The sequence below is a fragment of the Nicotiana tabacum genome, chromosome 12, assembly GCF_000715075.1.
Source record: "Nicotiana tabacum cultivar K326 chromosome 12, ASM71507v2, whole genome shotgun sequence".
In the NCBI taxonomy this organism is placed as follows: domain Eukaryota; kingdom Viridiplantae; phylum Streptophyta; class Magnoliopsida; order Solanales; family Solanaceae; genus Nicotiana; species Nicotiana tabacum.
The window spans coordinates 56110172-56133653 of NC_134091.1; the positions used below are offsets into that span (position 1 = coordinate 56110172).

The 23482-nt window shown below is 35.4% G+C and overlaps 1 protein-coding gene across 1 annotated transcript; it reads right to left on the reverse strand.

Annotated features, from left to right (window-relative positions):
* Positions 1–12793: 12793 nt before the first annotated feature.
* LOC107804344 (amino acid permease 3) lies at positions 12794–17996 on the reverse strand. The gene is made up of 7 exons (XM_016628229.2): positions 17843–17996; positions 15337–15442; positions 14996–15229; positions 14378–14471; positions 14045–14259; positions 13807–13946; positions 12794–13712 (listed from the first exon to the last, which is right to left on the reverse strand). Exons 1-7 carry the CDS (start codon positions 17846–17848, stop codon positions 13059–13061), a joined length of 1449 nt encoding a protein of 482 aa, XP_016483715.1. The 5' UTR covers positions 17849–17996; the 3' UTR covers positions 12794–13058.
* Between the last annotated feature and the right edge of the window lie 5486 nt (positions 17997–23482).

A 23482-nucleotide genomic window follows, 5' to 3' on the forward strand; every position in this document is an offset into this window, starting at 1 on the left:
TATGGTGAGAAAGAGCATCAAAATACGAAGGGTGATGCCGTGTCATTTTTATTATTTATACTATCATTGTCATGGTGAGAAAGAGTGTAAAAGCACGAAGGGTGTTGCCGTGTCATTTTTGAGTGTGTAAAAGCACGAAGGGTGTTGCCGTGTCATTTTTGAGTGTAAAAGCACGAAGGATGATGCCGTGCCAAAAGAGAGTTAAAGCACGAAAGGTGATGTCGTGCCAATTATTATTATTTATTTATCAGTTTATGGGAGGAATGTGAGTAAAAGCACAAAGGGTGGTGTCGTGTCATTTTCATATTATTAGTTGCTCATTTTATTGTTGAAGAATTAATTGGCTGCTAAGTGATAATTCTCCTGCTGAAATTATTATATCAACCCCCTTTGCATGTTCCCTCCCAAATTTATAAAGTGTTATTTATTGTTTTATTGTTGCTTATATTTGTATAAACTTGTACAGGTTGTTTATGTACGTGTCTTGTCATAGCCTCGTCACTACTTCGTCGAGGTTAGGCTTGACACTTACGGAGTACATGGGGTTGGTTGTACTCATATTACACTCTGCACTTCTTGTGCAGATTTTGGAGTTGGTCCCAGCGTACCATAGACGTGCTCGGATTCAGCTACTTGAGGTATAACTGCACATCGTTCGCAATTCTGAAGTCCCCTTTTATCTTATCTTAACTGTGTATTATTTTTCAAACAGCTTGAATTTCATTCAGACCTTTATTTGTATTATCCTAGTAGCTCGTGCACTTGTGACACCAGATTCGGGGATGTATTTTGATGATTCGGTAGTTATGGTCTTTCATACTTTATTTCAGTAATTGACTTTTGTTTAATTCAATTTGCTTAAAGATGGTTAAGATTATTTTAACGTTGACTTGCCTAGCAAGTAAAATATTAGGCGCCATCACGGTCCTGAAGGTGGGAATTTCGGGTCGTGACAAAAATATACTCAGAAGTTGATTTCATAGTGTCTTGACAACCTGCAAAATCAGAATCTGAATATACCAGCAGGTCCAAATTATCAACTTTTTTGTACACAAGCATGAAGTCTTTGGTGCGTTGTAGATATCTCATCACTTTCTTTGCAGCTACCTCATGTGCCCACCCAGGATTAGAAGAAAATCTTCCCAATATATTAACAACAAATGATATATCAGGCCTTGTACAAACTTGTATGTGCATCAAACGGCCAACAACACTTGCATATGGCTCATCTCTCATAGTTCTCTTTTCAACATCATTTTTCGGACATTGATCTTTGCTAAGTTTGTCTTCTTTTACAACAGGTGCAATACCAGATTTGCAATCTTGCATATTAAAAGATTTAAGAACGCTCTCAATATAGGTACGTTGTGATAAACCCAGCAAACCACAAGACCTATCCCTTTTAGTTTCTATCCCAAGAACAAAAGAGGCTTCACCAAGATCTTTCATATCAAAAGACCTAGACAAAATATTTTTGGTCTTATTCATCAAGTCCAAATCATTTGTGGCAATAAGAATGTCATCAACATAGAGAACCATAATAATAAAATTTCCATTAGCTATTTTAAGATAAACACATTCATCAAGCTTATTCTCCACAAATCTAAATTTTGTAATAATTTCATCAAATTTCAAGTACAACTGCCTGGAGGCTTGTTTAAGCCCATATATGGACTTGTTAAGCTTGCACACCAGATGTTCTTTACCAACTTCTTTAAACCCTTCAGGTTGAACCATATAAACTTCTTCAAGCAGACTCACATTCAAGAAAGCAGTTTTAACATCCATCTGGTGCAACTCTAAATTAAAATGAGCCACAAGAGCCATCACGACTCTAAATGCATCCTTAGATAAAACAAGAGAAAATATTTCTTTGTAATCAATACCTTCTTTCTGAGTGTAACCCTTAGCAACTAACCTTGCTTTATAATGGTCTATATTTCCCTTGGAGTCTCTTTTAGTTTTAAACACCCGTTTGCAATCAATAGGCCTAAAATATATAGGCAATTCAACTAACTCCTACACTCTATTGTGTTCCATGGAGAGCATTTCATCTTTCATTACCTCACACCATTTATCAACAAATGGAGAGAAAATAGCTTGAGCATATGGTAAAGGATCAGTCAGCTCTCTAGTATCACTAAGATTTTCAGTCACATACACGATAAAATCATCAGAGATGGCATACCTTCTTTCTCTTTGTGACCTGCAGAGTGGTTCATTGTGTACATTTTGCTCAAGAACTATGGGATCTACGTCATTGATCCCTTGATTCTCCCCCTCATGAATAGGTTGGTTTACCACCTTTTCATGTATAACAGGTACATGGACAATGACTTCCTTCCTTTTTAATATAACTTCCTTACCACATAAACAATCACAATCATAAACATCATGCTCAAGAAATTCTAGTGTTAAACTTATCTTGAGCATGATGGTCAATTTCCTTCAGTCTTGTAAATTTTAAACTTATCAAGTGCTTCAGATTTTATAAAAATATATATATATAACAGTATCTTAAAAAGTCATCAATAAAAGTAATAAAATACTTATGATTGGTCAAAGTAGGTACATAAGGTCCACTAATATCAATATGAATAATTTCTAAGAGTTCAGAGCTCCTAGTGGAACTCTTTCTCTTAACCTTGGTCATTTTACCCTTAACACAATCCACACAAGTTTCAAAATCTTTTGGATCAAGAACAGGTAAAGTATTTTCTTTTACCAATCGTTCAATTCTTTCTTTATAAATATGACCAAGACACCTATGCCATAACAGGTAAGACGTTTTACTCATAGCAGACCTTTTGTGGGCAATATTTTTAACATGCATTGCAGAAACAAATTCATTCAACATATTCAAGCGATATAGACCATCACTTAAAAGGCATCAACAACAACATGTGAATCATTAAAAATTTTAATAATACCATTATTTTGTTGAAATGAATAACCAGCTTTGTCCAAAAGTGAAACTGAAACTAATTTTCGTCTCATAGACGGTGCAAAAATAGTATTTTCTAAACGAATACTAGAATTATTTTTAGAAGGTAAAATAGATGTCCCTATAAACTCTACTTTTGCTTTGAGTCCATTGTCCACAACAACACTGGCTTCATCCTCTTTTGGCTTCCGTCTGCTTACTAGATCCTGCAAGTCATTAGTTACATAAACAGTTGCACCACTATCTAACCACCAAAAATTTAAAGAAACATGAACAAGACTGATTTCAAAGCAGACAAAAGCCAAAAGATTACCTGGTTTCTTTTTAAGAGGACAACCAACTTTCTTATGACCTACTTGTTTGCAATCCCAGCACTTGATTTATTTCTTAATTACAGTTTGAGAACCTAGAGGATTATGAGACTGACCTTGGTTAACACCAGGCTTATTAGTATGACCACTATTACCACCTGGACGATGAGACTGACTATGTTTCTTTTTATGAAATTTGGGTCCACCTTTTCTTTTATAGAGGGATAGTCAACTGATCTAGAAGAACTAACAAGGTTCGCTACACCCTCAACTTTCTCCTTTTGGATCCTCCCTTCCTCTACCATACAAACAGTAATAAGCTCATCAACATTGCACTTATCTTTTTGTGCATTATAGGCTGTCTTAAGCTGGTTAAACTGTTCAGGAAGAGACCTTAGGGATTGATGAACAAGAAAATCATCGGTAATGGTTACACCTAAATTATTCAGTTTGGTAGCAATGTTAACCAATTTCATAATATGATCACGGACACTACCTACAAGGTCATACTTTATGGTAGACATAGAATCAATCAGGCTACCTATCTCAGCTTTATCAGATTCTAGGAATTTCTGTCCAATGGCACTCAAGAAATCCTTTGCATTTCCATTATCCTTGATTGCACCTTTTATTTGATCAGAAATGAATCTCTTCATGATCATAAGGCTCAATTTATTAGCCTTCATCCATTTCTCATACTTAGCATTTTCATCAGTAGTGCTGGTAGTCGTAGGTTCAACAGGTTTCTGTTCAACCATTGTAAAGTCCAAGTCCATCAGACCTAACACTATTTCAACATCATGTTTCCACTTCTCGTAGTTGCTACTAGTCAGAGTTTCAATGGAATTCAACTGAGTACTCATGTTGTTAACAGCTGTATATGCAAATAACATAAAAGTTAGAGAAAATTATGGGCATGAATATATAAATCAAAAGAGTCAAAGACATCTATTGCACCTCTCCTTTAGGTGGACGATGTAATTGTCTCCCATTTAAGGAACAAGGAGTCCAAAACATTCATTGCATCCTCACCTTTAGGCAAGAGATACGACACCTCCTCCCCATATCATCTAAGAGTACAAGACATACATTGTATCATTCCTTTAGGTAAGAGACACAAAACCTCCTCTTATAACAAATTATCTTTATTTTAATGTCCATGAGAATGCAAGACATTAAGTTTTTTCCTTTAGGTGGAAAACACAATATCTCTTCTCATTAATTAATCTAGCGCCACTAGTATCAAAAGGTAAATAACCTCGAACACTAATGTACACTTTTCAAGGATAATTTGGAGATGGTACACTGAGAATATTTCAATGACTCAAACAAATAGACCACTTTGGTGGAAACTATTTATCAATCATAAATCTCAATCTATATATAATATCTTTCACATATATAAGGTTTTAAGAATTTTCAATGACTCCAAATAAATAGACCACTTTGGTGGAAACTATTTATTAATCATAAATTCTTATTTAAATAATACTATATACATTTGAGATAAATTAAGCCCATATATTTGAATCTTTTATTTATTTATTTATTTATTCCATTCTCTAACTAATATTAAAAAGGTCCCAGTAACAATTTATTGTATTAATTCATATACAATATGCCAACAAACAAGTTATAGACATACGAGAATCATTATCACAATCAAGTATAACTGAAATAAGGAATATTATAAAAGACAAAAGTCATAATATCACGGTGAGTTCAAAAGGTCTGTTTCAACCAAGTATTCAAGATTCTTTCACTCCACAAAATAAATATAATTTAGTATGTTGGCAAAAGGATATTCTATATGGAGTTGTGGCCCAAGTAACTTACAGAATTAAAAAGAAATATCAACTACATATACTAAAAGACAGATTCAAGTCCATCTCAAAACGCAGGTCAAAATAATGCTTTTATTAAAATGATGAAACCCATCACCATGCGCCGCTATTATGTGGTAAATTAATTGACGACTAAATTCTTCCTTCCTTAACTTTTTTGTAAAATCAGTAGTGTTGGAAACCACTATACTGCCACCTCCATTAATTATTAAAGGCAATACAATAACCGCCTAGTTCCATTGCCAACACTGTCATATATGGTAGATGCCGAACCCTAAATCAAGATTCTCACCGCCGTATCGAATATTAAGCAGCAGTTTCATATCCCAATTCTTTTGTTGATTTACTCAAGATTAATAACGGTCTTAATCTCTGGCTACGGTGGCTCTGATACCAACTGTAAGATAATTAACTCTCAACTATAGCAGAAATTAAGACACAATTATACGGATATAAAATCATAATCTTGAGTTAGAGTCTAAGGAAGCGTACCGTTTAACTCCATGGATTCAGCAGCGACAACAAACGATGTTTAAGCCTGAGACCAACTTCCACGATCCACTAGCTACGCGCTCTCATAGCCCGGAGGACTTGACCGATGGAATTTCTACCTTTACCACGTATGCAAGAGGCGGAATACACTATAGGGAAAGGGGATTAGGCTCTATTTATAAAGAGTGCATACCAATCACAAGCCAATTGTTATAGAGTCTCACTTATCTACACACATAGTATTTAATATTAGACCTTTTATATATCCACCTTTGTTGGAAATACTCAATGCAATTAACACAAAATATACAGATTCCAAAATCAATATTGTAATTAAGCAATCGTTTCTTTCGAATATCAGTTTCCAACTTCCAATCAACAACGGGTAAATCAATAGGATATACATGCACACATACTTCACAAGCAATGCATTTATCAAATTCAAAGTGGATTCAGCCTCGGAAATGTTCCGATGTGATCAATTTTTCGTAGGGGTATTGAATAGTTACAGGTCAACGATTTGTGTGGGACAGGGTAATCATGAAACCTTGGCCGATGTATCTGGCGGCTCGTATTATTTGTTGACCATAATTTATGAATTAAGTTATCATAGGGAGCATATTTAGAATATCTATAAAAAAAGATTTTATGCTTGTTTTTTTTTCTTGTTTGAGGCAAGCCGTGAATCTAGAATATGGGTCACCTATCCTTTTATGCTATAATCAATTAACGCAAGTCTAAATTCTAACAATCCTGCTACCTGTTTTTAATTCTGAATTGACTAAAATCTAGGAATACAATCAAACTGCAAACTTTTCCTATAAGAAATGGAAATTTTCTCTTCAGTTGCCATGAAACAATTGAAGAATAGAACAATGTTTGGCTCTTTTCGTAATGCATAAATCAAAGATATCATCATAGAGCTCAACATTCCAATTGGGGATTTGTTAAACGAAGGTGGCAACAATAGTCCATGACGTATTAAGAGTGAAAAATAAAATTTGATAACGGTTGACTGTAGGAACTATCATTGGTGGAATTGGAATATATCATGTATTAACATCTTTTAGTTATTACTATTGGATTACATTAATATGCTGTTTGCTCGTAATCTGGACTTTTGCTTCATAAGTCAATCTTGATTTGGTACAACGAATTCTGAGAATCTTCCCTTGAGGCAGACCTTAATTATTCACATATGTATGTTTTAGCTTGTGATTTGTTAAAATTGTTAGCATGTGGAATATGCATCTGCTATTGAGTTGTGATTGTGTGTATCGGGGTATTTTCGTTTAAACTAAGATGCTTGAATAATGACCATCGTCCTACAAAGGAAACTTTATTGAAATTTAACGAGGAAAGATGCAAGCTTGCCAAGTGGGCGTAGCCGGCCTTAAGCATCGGTCACCTCCCTTGTGTGACAATCCGATATGTCGTTTTGAGTACTTACCTAAATTTCTGTATTCCGAGATCTCTCATATCTTCATTTAATATTTTTTGATTTGCGTGCGTGGTCTGTGTCGCTATTCGGAAAGTTTTTACATAAACATTTGAAGAAAAGTGATTTTTAACTTAAAATAAGGTTTGAATTAACCACGGTCAATATTTTTGGTAAACGACCTCATATTGGTATTTTAACAATTTCGGTAGGTTCATATGATGTTTTTGGACTTGTACGCATGTTTGGTTGGGGTTCGGGTGACCCGAGCACAACTTAGCGCATTATGTGAAAGATTGTGAAAATTGAGTTTTCAAGTGTATTATGTTATTACACTTGTGTGCATGTTTGGTTTGGAGCCCGGAGGGCTTGGGTGAGTTTCAGACGAGTTTTAGTTGAAATTGGAATTGTTGGTGCAAGACCTATTGCTAGTGTAGTCTACAGATCTCGCATTTGCGAGGTCTGGGTCGCATTTGCTCGCTCGCTTTTGGGGTCAAATGATCGCATTTATGAAAATGGGTTGGGGGGCTTGTACCTTCACTTTTGCGAACTGAGCTGAGACCGCATTTGCAATGCAGTATCCAGATTGTCAGCTTCGCATTTGCGAAGCATTGGTGCGTATTTGCGATGGAGGGCCCTTTGATTTTCCGAACCAAATGTCGCATTTGCAACTTCATTGGGCCTGATGCACTGATCGCATTTGCGATCAGTGTGTCGCATTTGCGATCAGTGTGTCGCATTTGCGGACATTGCATTTGCGAATAAGTGTTCGCAAATGCTACGTCTACGGTTGGGTAAAAGATGGGAAAGTCGGGACATAACTCATTTTATACCCTTTTTCAACCCTAGACTCCATAGAGGCGATTATCTTGAGAGTTTTTCTTCCCAAAATCATTGGTAAGCAACTTTAACTAGTTTTCAATCAATTTTCATTGCTTTTCATGAATTTTTAACATCAAATCTATAAATTTCAATGTAGATATTAGGGGTTTTTGGTAGAATTTAGGAATTTTGTAAAATTGAGGTCGGATTTCGAAATAAATCACATAACAAGGCTTGGGGGTGAATGGGTAATCGGGATTTGGTCTGAATCTCAGATTTTGAGCAAGTGGACTCGAGGTTAACTCTTTCAATTTAGCTAAAGATTAAACCTTTTTTCGTTCGTTGGTAGTTGTAAAGCTTATTTTGAAATGTTTGAACGATAATTGGTTAGATTCAGTTGGTTTGGAGGCTTGTTCAAAAGGAAAAGTCGTGGCTGATTATTGATTTGATTGCGAAAAGAGGTAAGTTTCATATTTAACTTTGACTTGAGGGAATTAAGACTTGTTTGTCTATTTGTTACGTGAATTATGTGTGGGGACGGCGTATATGCGAAGTGACGAGTGTATATGCGATGTCATGGGTTAAAGCATGCATTTTGGGGTATTTACCTTCATATCTTTATTTATTCTATGTCTGTGATGACCAAAAAGGTCATCTTTAAATTTGATAATTAATTCTATGTTCTAAGACCTCGAAAAGCACTATTTATCACTTCTCGACTTGCGTGCGCAGTCCGTATAATTTTTCGGAAAGTTTTTATATGAAATATTGATTAAAATATGAAATAGAGCCTTAAAACTTAACTGAGTTGACTTTGGTCAACATTTTGAGAAAATGGACTCGTATCAGTATTTTGACAGTTCCGGTAGGTTCGTATCGTGATTTGGGACTTGGGCGTATGCCTGAAATTTAATTTGGAGGTCCCTAGCTCAAGTTATGACCATTTAACGGAAACTAGAAATTTAAAGGCTAAAGATTTTCAAATTTGACCACGGAGTTGACTTTTTGATATCGGGGCCGAAATCCGATTCTAAATTTTTTTATAGGTACATTATGTCATTTCTGACTTGTGTGCAAAGTTTGAGGTCAATCAGACTTGATTTGATAGGTTCCGGCATCGTTTGTAGAAATTGGAAGTTTCAAAGTTCATTAGGCTTGAATCTATGTGTGATTAGTGTTTTTAGTGTTGTTGGATGTGATTTGAGGTTTCAACTAAGTCTGTATGATATTTTAGGACTTGTTGGTATATTTGGTTGAGGTCCCGAGGGCCTCGGGCGAGTTGCAGATGGTTAACGGATTGAATTTCGGACTTGGAATGCTGCTGGAAATTTTTTGATGCTTGTTCTGGTTTCCATCTTCGCGTTCGCGAAGAAGAAATTTGGATTGGCACATTTCGTGCTTTGCGTTCGCGATCAAGGGCACGCGTTCGCGAAGGATCGAGGTTCAAAGCTTCGCGTTCATGATAGAAGCCTCGCGTTCGCGAAGGAAAAATTATCGGAGAGGATTTTTGCCTTCGCGTTCGTGAAGGGCAGCTCGCGTTCGCGTAGGCCAAGCCAGGCAAGGCATCGCGTTCGCGAAGGGCAATGTTAGGAAGCACAAAAATGTGCTTCGCGAACGCAAGGCACTGACCGCTTTCGCGAACGCGAGGCACTGACCGCGTTCGCGAAGAAGAAAAATCTGAAAAACAAAACTTAAGTTCTAGAAATGGGATTTCGACCCAATTTCCACCATTTTCGATTTTGAGCTCGGGTAAGACGATTTTTGGGCATTTTTACGGAAAAACATTGGGGTAAGTATTCCTTATCCTATATTGATTATATTTCATGATTCCATACTCATTTACATCATGAATCTGTGAATTTATGGAAGAAAAATCAGATTTTTATAAAATCTTTCAAAAATGTAAAATGAAGATTTGAAAGCCAATCCGATGTCGGAATTAAATAATTTTTGTATGGTTGAACTCGTATCGGAACGGGTGTTCGGATTTTGTAAGTTTTTCCGGAATTCGAGACGTGGGTCCCACTGTTATTTTTAAAATGAATTTCGGATTTTTATCCGGAAAATTTATAAATTCATATGGAATTAATTCCTACGATTTGTAATGAGTATATTGAATTTTTTGTGATTAGATTTGAGGATTTCGAATACTAATTCGCGAGGCAAGGGTTTATTGGAAACTTGAATTTGGTTGCGAAGCGAGGTAAGTGTCGTAGTTAACCTTGACTTGAGGGAATAGAACCCCTGGATTATTTGCTATGTGAATTTCATGTGCAACGCTGCATAGGCAAGGTGACGGGTGCCTATACTTTATCAATTTAATTGTTGCTTAATTATTTAAACATCTTAAATTATTTTAAGACACGAATAATTGTTATAGTAATTGTTTCTCTCCTATTCCTTGTCAAATATTAATTCTTGAATTACTGTAATAATTGTCACATGCTTATTTGATTAATGTGTCTTAATTGCTACTTGATGTTTAACATACTAATTATTAAAATGCCTATTACATCCTTAATTTCCATAATTAATTGCTACTTGTCATCATTTATTTCTAATAAATTATAATTAGTGTATGCTTGTTGTCTTATAATTTCATATTAATTGTTGCATTTATTGGAGTAATTTCTTTTATAAGAATTGGTAAATGAAAGTGAATATATTGAAGGAGCGGGTTGCACGCCGCAACGAAAATGGAAGTAAATATATATTGGGGGATCGGGTTGCACGCCGCAACAGACTTATTTAAAAGTCTATATTGGGGGATCGGATTATACGCCGCAACAGACTTATTTAAAAGTCTATATTGGGGGATCGGATTGCATACCACAACAAACTTATTTAAAAGTCTATATTGGGGGATTGGGTTGCACGTCGCAACAGAAGTAAATATGAATATATTGTGGGAGCGGGTTGCACGCTGCAACGGAAATTGATTGAAATAATAATTGGTTATGACTGTTGAGTTGGTTTCAACTATTAAAATGAGTTACCTGATTTATTTCTATTATTGTGGTTATTACTATTATTGCGTACATGTTAATGTAAGTGACCTGCCTTAGCCTCGTCACTACTTCGTCGAGGTTAGGCTCGGCACTTACCAGTACATGGGGTCGGGTGTACTGATACTACACTCTGCACTTCTTGTGCAGATTTCGGAGTTGGTCCCAGCGGCGTACCATAGACTTGCTCGGATTCAGCTACCAGTGGAGACTTGAGGTATAGCTGCACGATGTTCGCAACTCTGAAGTCCCCTTCTACTTTATTTTAGTTGTGTGCTTTCTTTCAGACAACTTTATTTCGTTCAGACCATTGTTTATATTATTCTAGAAGCTCGTGCACTTGTGACACCAATTCTGGGATGGTATTTAGACATCGCTATTATTATGGATTATTCACTACATTTCAGACTTTACTTCTGCATTTATTTTTTTGTTATTAATTAATTTAAAAATTATTTAAAAATGGCTAATATTATTCTAACGTTGGCTTGCCTAGCAAGTGAAATGTCAGGCGTCATCACGGTCCCGAAGATGAGAATTTCGGGTCGTGACAATGTTATATTTCGTTAAATGCTTTGATTTGCTACATATCCTTACTTGTCACTCGTACGTTATTTGTTTTTTGTCAACTAGTTGCTACATATTTAGATTTATTCATTTTCTTAATCAATACCTACTTACATGTTATATGTTCCTATCTGTATTAATTGTATATCTTCATTGATTCATGTCTTTACTTGCCTTTATTGTCTTTACCTTACTTGTACACTTTATGATGTTGTGTCTGATTGTGGGAGTCTTTTAGCTATTCTTGTATTGATGATTTGTCGAGGTTTGTGAATACGAGATGTTGGTTATTTTTTGTTTGTATTGGTAATTCCTTGATGTTCTATACGTTTTATTTCCTTTTGTATTGAGATTACAGAATTTGGCTGTGTTGAGTTGCTCATATTAATGAGTTGATATTGGGAACTGGTTGCGCGCCGCAACAATATACAAATAAATTGATAATGGGAACGGGTTGCATACTGCAACAAATATTGAAATGATATTGGGATTGGGTTATATGTCACAACAGATATTGTGATAAATGTTAGGATAGGGTTGCACCGCAATGGAGTATGATGTATTATAACTGTTTATAGCTATAATGCTCTATTTCAGTATTGTGATATAAGGTTATGAGGTGATGTTATTCTGGGGCCCTCTGTTAGTTGACTTTTGGGTCCCCTTCTTATGAGTTACTTGCCTTCTCTATATTTTTGTTGTCTTTTATTATTATTCGTACATGTTTATAGTGAGTGTCTTGTCATAGCCTCGTCACTACTTCACCGAGGTTAGGCTCGACACTCACAAAGCACATGCGGTCGGTTGTACTCATACTACACTTCTGTACTTCTTGTGCAGATCCCTGTGTTGATCCTAAGGTGCCTAGAGGAAATTGCTCAGATCCGACTCATACAAGAGACTCGAGGTAGAGCTGCATGACGTTCGCAATCCTTGAAGTCCCCTTCTATCCTGTTTTTACTGTTTATCTAGTTTCAGACAGTTGTACTTCCTTTCTGACCATATTTGTAATATTCTAGTCGCTCATGTACTTGTGACTCCGGATTTCTGGAAGTAGCATAAACTACGTTACTTGTGTATTCATTTCATGTATTTCAGAGTTTGTCAATCATTAATTATTATTATTCTGCTTTTAAATTGTTAAAATCGATTAATTCTTTAGCTAATGTTGGCTTGCCTAACAAGTGGATGTTAGGTGCCATCACGACCCCTAGTTGGGATTTCGGGTCATGACACCTTGATTGGACTTGATCCTTATTAGAAGGAAGTTAGAGTATGTATAATTTGCTAAATCTAGGAGGACATTTTATTATTGCGAAAACCACAAGGGATGAGAGACATAAGTAAATTTGAAGGAAGAGTTGAATATATTGAGACATTGGCTTCATTTCCGATTGCAAACTTTTAGTGCAACATGATTACAATTCACAGTTGATATATTACGACTTTCTTTGCCCTTTCAAACTTCCCAACATAAATACATAGAAGGGCTGCCTTTTTGTTATGGTACTAAAAAGAACTACAATCTGAAAAACAACAACTTGCTAGTGAAGGCCTTCTTTGGCCTTAATTTGGTTATGAACATCAACAGCAATTGAAGCTTCTCCTAAATGTTGACAATCCAATTCAGTATCATCAGTAAGTTGTCTTAAAAGGCTTGTAAACTTGTAGATCAGATACAACACCAGCAAAAGAACCAGCTGCTGCAGCAATTGAGATAATAAGGCAAGCAACACTAAGCATTTGAAGGCAAATCCATTTTGTGCTCCATTTTGTTATCTTCTTTTGCACAATGTACATTTCCACAGGGAAATAGACAGTTAGCGGCCAAAATCCAAACGCTCCAAGAATTCCAACTATGTCATTGAAGAATGGCAATAGCATAGATATGACCGTGGTGATGATGACGAAAATCGTCCTCCAAATTATCCGGAAGAGGTTGAGTTTAAAGGATTTATAGCCCATAATCGGGACACTAATCTCTTTGGTAATAAATTTACTCTCGGGGTACCATTCTGCTGCTGTTTTTTCAATGAAGGCGAAAAGGGGCTGGCAGTAAACTTGGTATGCACCTACAAGATGGACGACGATGGCTATATTCGCTATATCAAGTAGCCAATAAGGATTGTAGAATCCAAAACCAGTTAGTAAGTTTCCAGGAGCCAGATCTCCAAATGCTGCATAGCCAAAGCAGCCACAAAGCATGTAGAAAACTGTTGTTACTGCTACACTAATTAGAGTTGCATTTTTCATTGTCTTGGATTCTGATGGTGGAGACTTGAGTGTATCCTATAATATTTAGAAATTAATTGAAACAGATAAATTAATAAAATGCTCCTCCAGAAAACAGAAAAGTGATAAATTAAAGGCTCTACAGTATTACCTGAATCTCAATAAGGATGAGGGAGTAAGAATAGGCAAAAGCAATAGCTCCAAGGGCTTGAAAGCTTTTCCAAATTTTTTGCATTTCAGTCACGGTTCCGATGCTAATTCCAGTGAGACTTCCTCCGATTTTTCCAGTTTCTGTAATCAAAAGGGTATCGGAGAAAAAAGTGAGGCAGAATATTAACTAAAACTGAAATTTTTTGAAGGAAAATATGGAACTTTTTTTTTTAACAAACCTGCCACTTTAGCAACTCCTAAGCCTAGTCCAATAGTAGAGTAAGTGAAGGACATAACGGCAGCTACAATTGAAAGCCACCAAATCTGATCAAAATCTGGGATCTGAGAGAAGATGATTTCTACTATTCCGAACATGATCATGTATGGAGTGCTGGATACTTGACAAGGAGCTTGATCACCATGTTTGTGGAAACAATTAGACCTTTTAATAGCTCTGTTCATTTTTACACCGAAAATAATATAAACAAACAAAAATGAGCTCAGTATTTGAACATCCCCTAAAACAATTAAGAGAAAAATGATCAAATCACAAATTTAACAACTATACTTACATCATGCTAATTGAAGATGCAATGGTGTATCCGATAGCAACTCCAAAAAGATTCGCATACTGAATCCATCCACAAATCTTGACTTGGAGCCCACCTGAAATCATTTTTAACAAATACCCAAATTTGAGTAAATTAGTAAAAAAGAAAGAAAAAGAAACAGACCTCTCTACCATACAAAATATCTTAATTTTATCACTATCGCTAGTAAATTGTCCCGTATTTTAGATTGTCCTTAATGTCGCTCTAACTTAGAAGTATAATCAAGAGTAATTTTAAATCATAGTCAAAATAGATGTATTGTTGAGGGTCTTCAGGATAGAAGTAAGACTGCGTACATCATGCCCTTCCAAGACCTGGATGTTGTTGTTGTTGTAGTCAAAATAGATATATAAATTTTGCACCTTTTTTTAAGAGTGTTTCGTCATGTGGAATCCACTCAATTTTTTAAAAATATTCGCACAATAGATATGGAGTTTCGTTAAAAGTTAGGACAAATACAAAACTTGCTAAGGATAAGAGTATGTGTGACCCCAGAATATTAGAGGATAAATTAAGTTATTTTGGCGTAAAATTGAACTTCTTCTAACAAGGAAAGAAACAAAAGAAATATATGCATACCAAGATTGGCTTGGACAGCATCCATGTAAGTGTAGTTTCTCTTGCCGGAAACAGAGTCGCCGGAGCGGTAACAATCGGCAAGAAGAGCGGAGGTGTAATAAGTAACAAAAGAGAACAAAATCATAACAATAGGACCAGCAATCCAACCAAGTTGAGCTACTGCCCATGCTAAAGACAAAACTCCCGAACCAATTACAGCTGTTATGATATGAGCACTTGCCGTCCAAACGCTCCCTGTAAAAATGGGGAAAAAACGTCCCAAGATTTATCAGAAAGTTTACTCTCCAAAAATCAAGAATTGAAATGGGGTTGAGCTAAAAACCACAAAATATGAGGATTACCAGTTCTTTTGAGACGGCCATCATCGTCAAAGCACTTGGATTCAGTGACATTGATGGAAACATCGAACACTTGATGTTTTGAAGCAACGTTGTTGTTTTCTCCCATCTTTGTGGTTTTAACAGAAATCAAAGAAAATGATGAGTTTTTCTTTCTACTACAGTTCTATGAAGAAAAAAGATTCAATGACTAGGTAGCTAAAGTAGAGGCAGAGAAGCAGCAGTAAGACTATTAATCTAACGTAGTTTCTGAGTTCAATGGACCACACTATTCACTACTTATAACTCTTTAACTCAGTTTGAGCTGAAATAAGTACAGGTGCTTGAAAGATGGCGTAGAGAGAGTATATAAATAATACTCCCCGTTCCAATTCCATTTGACTGAGCACGAAATTTAAGAAAAGAAAGAAAACTTTTAAATTTGTGGTGTAAAATGAGGCACATATATTTTGTGTGGTTATAAATCATTGCATAAAGGTAATATGTTTCCAAATAAGAAAAGAAGTCATTCTTTTTGGCACGGAGTAAAAATGAAATATGTTCGCATAAATTCAAAATGGATGGAGTAACGGGGAAAGCCATCTGTCGTCCCTTTTATTTCGGTAATTCTTATTATATTTACTCCATATTTGTTTGCTTATTTATTACTGTAATGGGAATAATTCTAAATGAAAATTGAAGTGGAAATTGTATATGCACTTTTATTGTTTCCCTCATTGTAAGGGGAAAAGAGAAAGAAAATATTATAAAAGGCACGTGATAAAATAAGAAAGAAAACAGAAGAACGAAAGAAATACGCGGTTGACGACCACCAAAGAGCAATTGGACTCACTCCAAGTAGTTTGACTTTGACATGAGAGTGATGGCTCTTTTGTATATTGTGCCCAACTTCTAGTCTATTTTGTCTAATGCTCCCCCTTCCGGTTTATGTTAATACGTTTGATTGAGCTGTTATTTTTATCTATTCTTTAAAACAATAATTAATAAATACATGTCTTCGCAGAATAGTAAGGATGAAAATTTTAAAAACAATAATGTTGTCTTAGTTTTTTAAAATGATAAGTAAATATTTTCGGACACATCTTTTTCGTTAAATTGACAGATAAAAACCCGATGAAAAAGTAAAATAGCGTAGACATTTAAGATGAAAAATCAAAGAAGGCAAGGAAAAAAGGCAAATATTCTTTTCTGATTTTTTTCTTATTCCAATTAACTTTTTCTTGCATTTCACTTATTTCTTTTTGGTGCTCGGGGGAAGGTCCAGAGGAAGAGCAGTTGAGTGTTGAACTTGTTCTGTATTTATTGTGGATATGGTTAATTTTGTAAGCTAGTATATGGGAGCCAGACTGGCTAACTGTTTGAGTTATTGCAACTTCCGACTTTTGTGAGAACATTTTCTTCTTCATTGCTTTCTTTTTAAGCAATGTTTTCTACCTGGACATTTTATTTTTCAAGAATCAAATATATAATGCTAAAAAATTTAGAGTACTTCTACACTTCGAATCATGCATGCAAAACACGGTATTGTATGTTTTTTTTAAGTGGATCTTCTTGTTCCGCCATCTAGCATATGTTCTTCATATAACATTCAGATCAAATGGCTCTATAAGTTTTTATTATTTGTTTTGCATTTTTTTTGTCTACTTATAATTAGGGGCGGATCTATGTAAAGGTGACGGCGTGGTACGTCACCCGGTCGCTCGGATAGAATTTCATGTACTCAGTGGTGTTTCACTAGTATTTCATGTAGAAAAAGTATAGAAAAAATTTGTGGCACCCCAAGTGTTAAAATTCCAGATTGTTTTCTTTTCTCCTCTTTTTCTTAATTTCTTTTACTTTATGTTGATATTTTACCTATATACAATCTCATTTTTATTAGTAGTTCTTTAGATTATAAAAGTATATTTGCCTATTTTTTCTCGTTCTAGCTCTCAATTTTTTAAATTTGAATATGTTTTTAATCATTTTTCTTTTTTATGTAGTATGTTATTTTTTTCTTGAAAAGACCAAATATATTCAGTTTATTTAACATGTGATTATTTATGCACCAAAAGATCTTGTAAAGCAAACTAAATTAATTAAAAATGTATCGAATCGAACCGAACCGAATCGAATTAATTTAAAATATAGTGAACTGGCCAAATGCATGTGTCTAATAAATTTAACCTTTTTGACTACTGGTAAATTTACATTAAATATAGTGACACTCACAACCATCAAATCCTGGATCCATCTTATGCTTATAGTCTATCTATCTTAAGTGGCTTGGTTGGCAAGCTAAGGTCGGAGTTTTTCACATTTTTATCTAAACTTCAACCTTATTCTGTCTATTAGTAATTCAACCGAAGACGAATGAAATTGTTTTAATCAAAACATAAAGTCAAAACTATGTATTCGTGACTATATTATAAACTCATAGATATATGAAGTTCAGAATGTAGAACTACAAGTACGCAACGACTAATTAGAGATGAAGAAAAAAAAATAAGTTGAGGATGTGGTATCTAACCTTCATTATATCTTTCCTTCTTTAGAATGTCTTCCCAAATTGATGAAACAAATGCAAATATTACACAATCACAAGGGAAGGAAAGGAGTGTTAGAGTTGTGTTGCTCACTTAATTTGAGCAATGTCCTAACATATTTATACTAGTTGAAACAATGTATTAAATTAATACTCTAAGTTTGTCTCTTTAAAAGAGAACCTTTGAATCAAAAAGTTGGAAGAAAAAAAAATTCTTCATTTATTGCTTCAATTTCATCCACTGTTGCTGTCAGAGAATTAGGTTCTTTTGATATTAATCATTCCCAAAAAATAATGGAGTATGTCTTTTGTGTCGCAATTGAGAGCCAGTCGATTTTTATTAGTTAGTCAAACGTCTCTTTATAATGGTCTTTGGAATAATTTTTTTTTAAAAACAGTGCTACCTCTTTCCCTTTCTTAATCATATATACAAGACTTAATTACCATTAATGGATGGACACAGTATCCAATTCTAAACATAAGGCTCCCCGAAGCCATAGGAAAGACAGGTTGTAAGAGAAATATTTTTCACCTTTAATTTAACTCACTAATTTTGTGGAGTGGGGGAATAGTATCGCTTTTCTGCCCTACTTGTATTTTGTTTAGTTTGATGAGTGGATTAACCTTATTTCAAAGGGTTTTTGACAAAGAAAATCTTGCCATCTTTGAGTTCACAACAAATTATCTTTAACTATCAACCACCCCTTAAGGATCTATAAGAGTGCTGTATGTTGATTTGTTTGTTTGAGAAGAGAAGAAAACAAAAAGATCTTAAAAGATATTGTTGTCGATCGCATTTTAATTTGCCCTCTTTGAAAGTAGGGTTGACAAAAAGAATTAGAATTATACCTATACAGATCGACAAATATTACATATTCTTTATTTTCTCTTGGTTTTTGAGTTGTTAATATGATTACATTAACTTGCTGTTAGCGAGCTTTGCATTAATATTTAATACAATGTCACATATTTATGGGGGAAAATCCAGAAGTTACGTACATTATGGAAACAATAGGCTATTTAAGATACTTTTCACAATGTAGAGCTTTTCTAGTGTTGGGAATGTTTTATCTCTCTCTCTCTCTCTCTCTCTCTCTCTCTCTCTCTCTCTCTCTCTCTCTATATATATATATATATATATATATATATATATATATATATATATATATATATATATATATATATATATATATATATATATTAATCTATCTATATCTATCTATCTTTTTTATTATTGTATACAGTCGAAATAGATTTTGACTTTCGTAAGTTTGATCGAGTTCGAATGGTAAGCGACCGAAGTGAAACTTCGAAACGAGTTCCGAAGATAGTACAAGCTGTTGAGGTTTTTGTTTTTAAGATGAAATAGTCTTAAAATGAGGGTGAATGGGAAATGGAGGGAAAATAAAATTTTTGAGTAAAATTTTAAGTTTCCCCCTCTTGACAATGAGACATTGTCCCATATTGGAAGAGAAAAAGATTTTTGGTGGGTATATATATAATTGCTCTTCTTGTAGCTCTTAAAGAGTTAAGAAGAAAGCAAGCATCGCGCCGTCATCGTCGTCGCTCGCTCGGCTTCGGCTACGGCTACGGCTACGGATCCGGATTGATTGATTAATTTTTTGGACCAAATTTATTTGTTAATAGTAAATATTAACGTAAGACTTCAAAAATTGAGAAGTAGCAGCAATGATTGAGAAGTTGCCTCCGTTGTGGAAGGACTTCAAAAATTATTTGAAACACAAACGAAAGGAAATGTCCCTTGAAGATCTCATTGTTCGGTTGAGAATCGAAGAGGACAATAAAGCTGCTGAAAGGAGAGGCCGTGGAAATTCAACAATAATGGGAGCAAATATTGTTGAAGATAACAAAAAGAGGAAGAAGGCTTCTGGTCCGAAATACAACCCAAGCAAGAAGCGGGTCAGTGAAAACTGCTACAACTGTGGGAAAACCTGACACAAATCTACGGAGTGTCGTGCTCCGAAGAAAGACAAGAAAAGGGGTCAAGCAAACATGGTAGTAAACCATGATGATGTTGATAACTTGTGTACCATGCTTTCTGAATGTAACTTGGTGGGAAATCCTAAACTGTGGTGGTTTGATTGAGGATCCACTCGCCATGTTTGTGCAGTTAGAGAAGCTTTTGCTACTTATACTCCTGCTGGACCCGGAGAGACAGTTTATATGGGAAATGCTTCAACAGCAAAAGTTGAAGGATATGGGAAGATATTTCTGAAAATGACTTCTGGCAAGGTCATGACTTTGAACAATGTCCTTCATATTCCCGAAATGAGAAAGAATTTAGTCTCTACTGGACTTCTTGTTAAGCACGGTTTTAAGTGCGTTTTTGTGTCCAACAAGGTTGTCATTAGTAAGAATGAAATATTTATAGGAAAAGGTTACCTCACCGAGGACCTTTTCAATCTGAATGTAATGGTTGTGGAAAATAATAATAATATTTCAGCTTCTTCTTACTTACTTGAGTCAAATGATTTATGGCATGTACGTTTGGATCATGTCAATTATAAAACCTTGCAGAAAATGATTAACTTGGAAGTCATGAATGCGTTGTTGATAAGTTCTGGTTTGCCACAGAACTTGTGGGGAGAAGCCATTCTTACGGCTAATCGAATATTAAATCGAGTGCCCCATAGCAAAATACAATCCATTCCATATGAAAAATGAAAAGGAAGGAAGCCCAACTTGAATTATTTTAAAGTGTGGGGGTGTTTGGCAAAAGTGCAAGTTCCTAAACCCAAAAGGGTAAAGATAGGACCAAAAACCGTTGATTGTGTTTTCATAGGATATGCGACACATAGTAAAGCATATCGATGTCTGGTTCATAAATCAGAAAATCCCGACATTCATAATAATACGGTTATAGAATCAGATAATGCTGAGTATTTTGAAAATATATATCCGTATCAAAAGGAATGTGAGTCGTTTGGTGAAGGATCTAAACGACCTCGGGAAGAAACAAAAGAAAGTATATGTAATCAGGAGGATCCAAGACGTAGTAAACGCCAAAGAACGTCTACTTCATTTGGACCAGATTTTGTGACTTTCTTATTGGAGAATGAGCCTCAAACATTTAAAGAAGCTATGACTTCTTCTGAATCATTGTTTTGGAAAGAGGCAGTCAATAGTGAAATAGAATCCATATTGAACAACCATACATGGGAATTGGTTGATCTTCCTCCTGGAAATAAACCTTTGGGTTCTAAATGGATTTTTAAGAGAAAAATCAAAGATGATGGCACTATTGATAAATTCAAGGCAAGGCTCGTAGTCAAAGAGTATAGACAACGAGAAGGTCTAGACTACTTTGATACATACTCTCCAGTTACAAGAATTACGTCCATACGGATGTTACTAACATTAGCTTCAGTGTATGGTCTTGAAATTCATCAAATGGATGTTAAGACGGCCTTCTTAAATGGAGAGTTGGGGGGAGAAATTTACATGGAACAACCTGAAAGGTTTGTGGTTCCAGGTAAAGAAAAGAAGGTATGTAGACTTGTTAAGTCTCTTTACGGACTAAAACAAGCACCCAAACAATAGCATGCGAAATTTGACCAAACAATATTGTCAAATGGTTTTAAGATAAATGGATGTGATAAATGCGTGTACATTAAAAATATTCCAAATCACATAGTCATTGTTTGCCTATATGTGGATGATATGATGATAATGAGTAATGACATTGCCAACATAAATGCTACTAAGCGTATGCTCAATAGCAAGTTTAATATGAAAGACTTGGGAGTTGCTGATTTAATTCTGGGAATTAAGATCCATAAGACTCCTCAAGGTCTGGCATTGTCACAATCTCATTATATTAAGACAGTACTTGAAAAATTCAAGCACTTGGGCTTTAAAGTTGCAAAGACTCCAATTAACGTGAATCTTGCATTAGCAAAGAATAAAGGCCAAAGCATATCACAATTGGATTATGCTCGTGTGTTGGGATGTTTAATGTATATCATGATTTGTACACGACCAGATATAGCTTGTACTATAAGTAAACTGAGTCGATATACGAGCAATCCAGGCCAATCTCATTGGATGACAATGAAACGAGTTTTGGGATATTTAGAACATACCCAAAACTTTGAATTACACTACAGTAAATTCCCTACGGTGATTGAGGGATACTGTGATGCAAATTGGATCACCGGTTCAACTGATTCTAAGTCCACAAGTGGATATATATTCACTATTGGTGGAGGAGCGGTATCTTGGAAGTCGTCCAAACAAACATGTATTGCCCGCTCTACAATGGAGGCTAAATTCATAGCCTTAGATAAAGCCGGTGAAGAAGCTAAATGGCTCCGGAATTTCTTGGAAGACATTCCATTTTGGCCCAAATCGTTGGCACCAATATGCATACATTGTGATAGTCAAGCGGAAATTGGAAGGGCTGGGAGCGTTATGTATAACGGTAAATCTCGTCATATACGACGAAGACATAAAACCGTTAGGCAATTACTCTCTAGAGGAATTATCACGATTGACTATAAAGTCAAGTGATAATGTGTCGGATCCACTTACAAAAGGCCTAACTAGAGAGGTAGTTGAGAAATCATCAAGGGAAATGGGGCTATGGCCGAGAACAAGTCATTGTGGCGGTAACTCTACCTAGAAGACTGGAGATCCCAAGATCTAGGTTCAAGGAGATCAAACAAAGTCATTAATGATGGTTCAACATTGTCAAATAAAATTTTAGTCCGTTCTCGTGATGAGACAATGTTCAGTACCAAGGATAAAGCATTAAGGCTTTTTAATGATTTCTAAATTTGATACGGGGTATATCAAATAGTGTATCTACAGGATGACACGTTTAGGAATCACCTATGTAAGTGTGAAGTGTTAGCCGCTTCAAGGAGAACTTTGTAAGGCCAGTTCTCTACGCACTTATGAAACCAGGCGGTGTTCATGGCTGAAACGAACACAACAATGAGAACCAAAGACGGTTAAGGGTTGATTGTGTGACTTATGGTTGTCTAGGTATACACCAAAGATCGACGGTTCAAGGATATCAAATCTACCGATTGACCGAGTATATCCGACATAAGTTTACTACGCAAAGTTCAAAGGGAAACCTACTTATCCAGATGCGATTAATCCTTGTTTGTAAATCACACAGTTTTTCCATGCATACTTCCGTGATATAGCCATTCCCCATTCATTTGGGGGATTGTTGAGGTTTTTGTTTTTAAGATGAAATAGTCTTAAAATGAGGGTGAATGGGAAATGGAGGGAAAATTAAATTTTTGAGTAAAATTTTAAGTTTCCCCCTCTTGACAATGAGACATTGTCCCATATTGGAAGAGGAAAAGATTTTTGGTGGGTATATATATAATTGCTCTTCTTGTAGTTCTTAAAGAGTTAAGAAGAAAGCAAGCATCGCGCCGTCGTCGTCGCTCGCTCGCTCGGCTCGGCTTCGGTTACGGCTACAGCTACGGATTCGGATTCGGATTCAGATTCGGATTTGGATTTGGATTTGGATTTGGTCAAATGATCGATTGATTGATTAATCTTTTGGACCAAATTTATTTGTTAATAGTAAATATTAACGTAAGATTATCCGCATTTGTAACGGATATTTTCCAATCCGTGTATTGG

What these genes read in the sequence shown, in the direction of transcription:
- LOC107804344 (XM_016628229.2), bottom strand. An exon ending in AGGAGTTGCTAAAGTGGCAG is followed by an intron (nt 13,947 to 14,044) that starts GTTTGTTAAAAA and finishes TTTTGATTACAG; the next exon opens with AAACTGGAAAAATCGGAGGA. An exon ending in TCATCCTTATTGAGATTCAG is followed by an intron (nt 13,713 to 13,806) that starts GTAATACTGTAG and finishes TAAATATTATAG; the next exon opens with GATACACTCAAGTCTCCACC.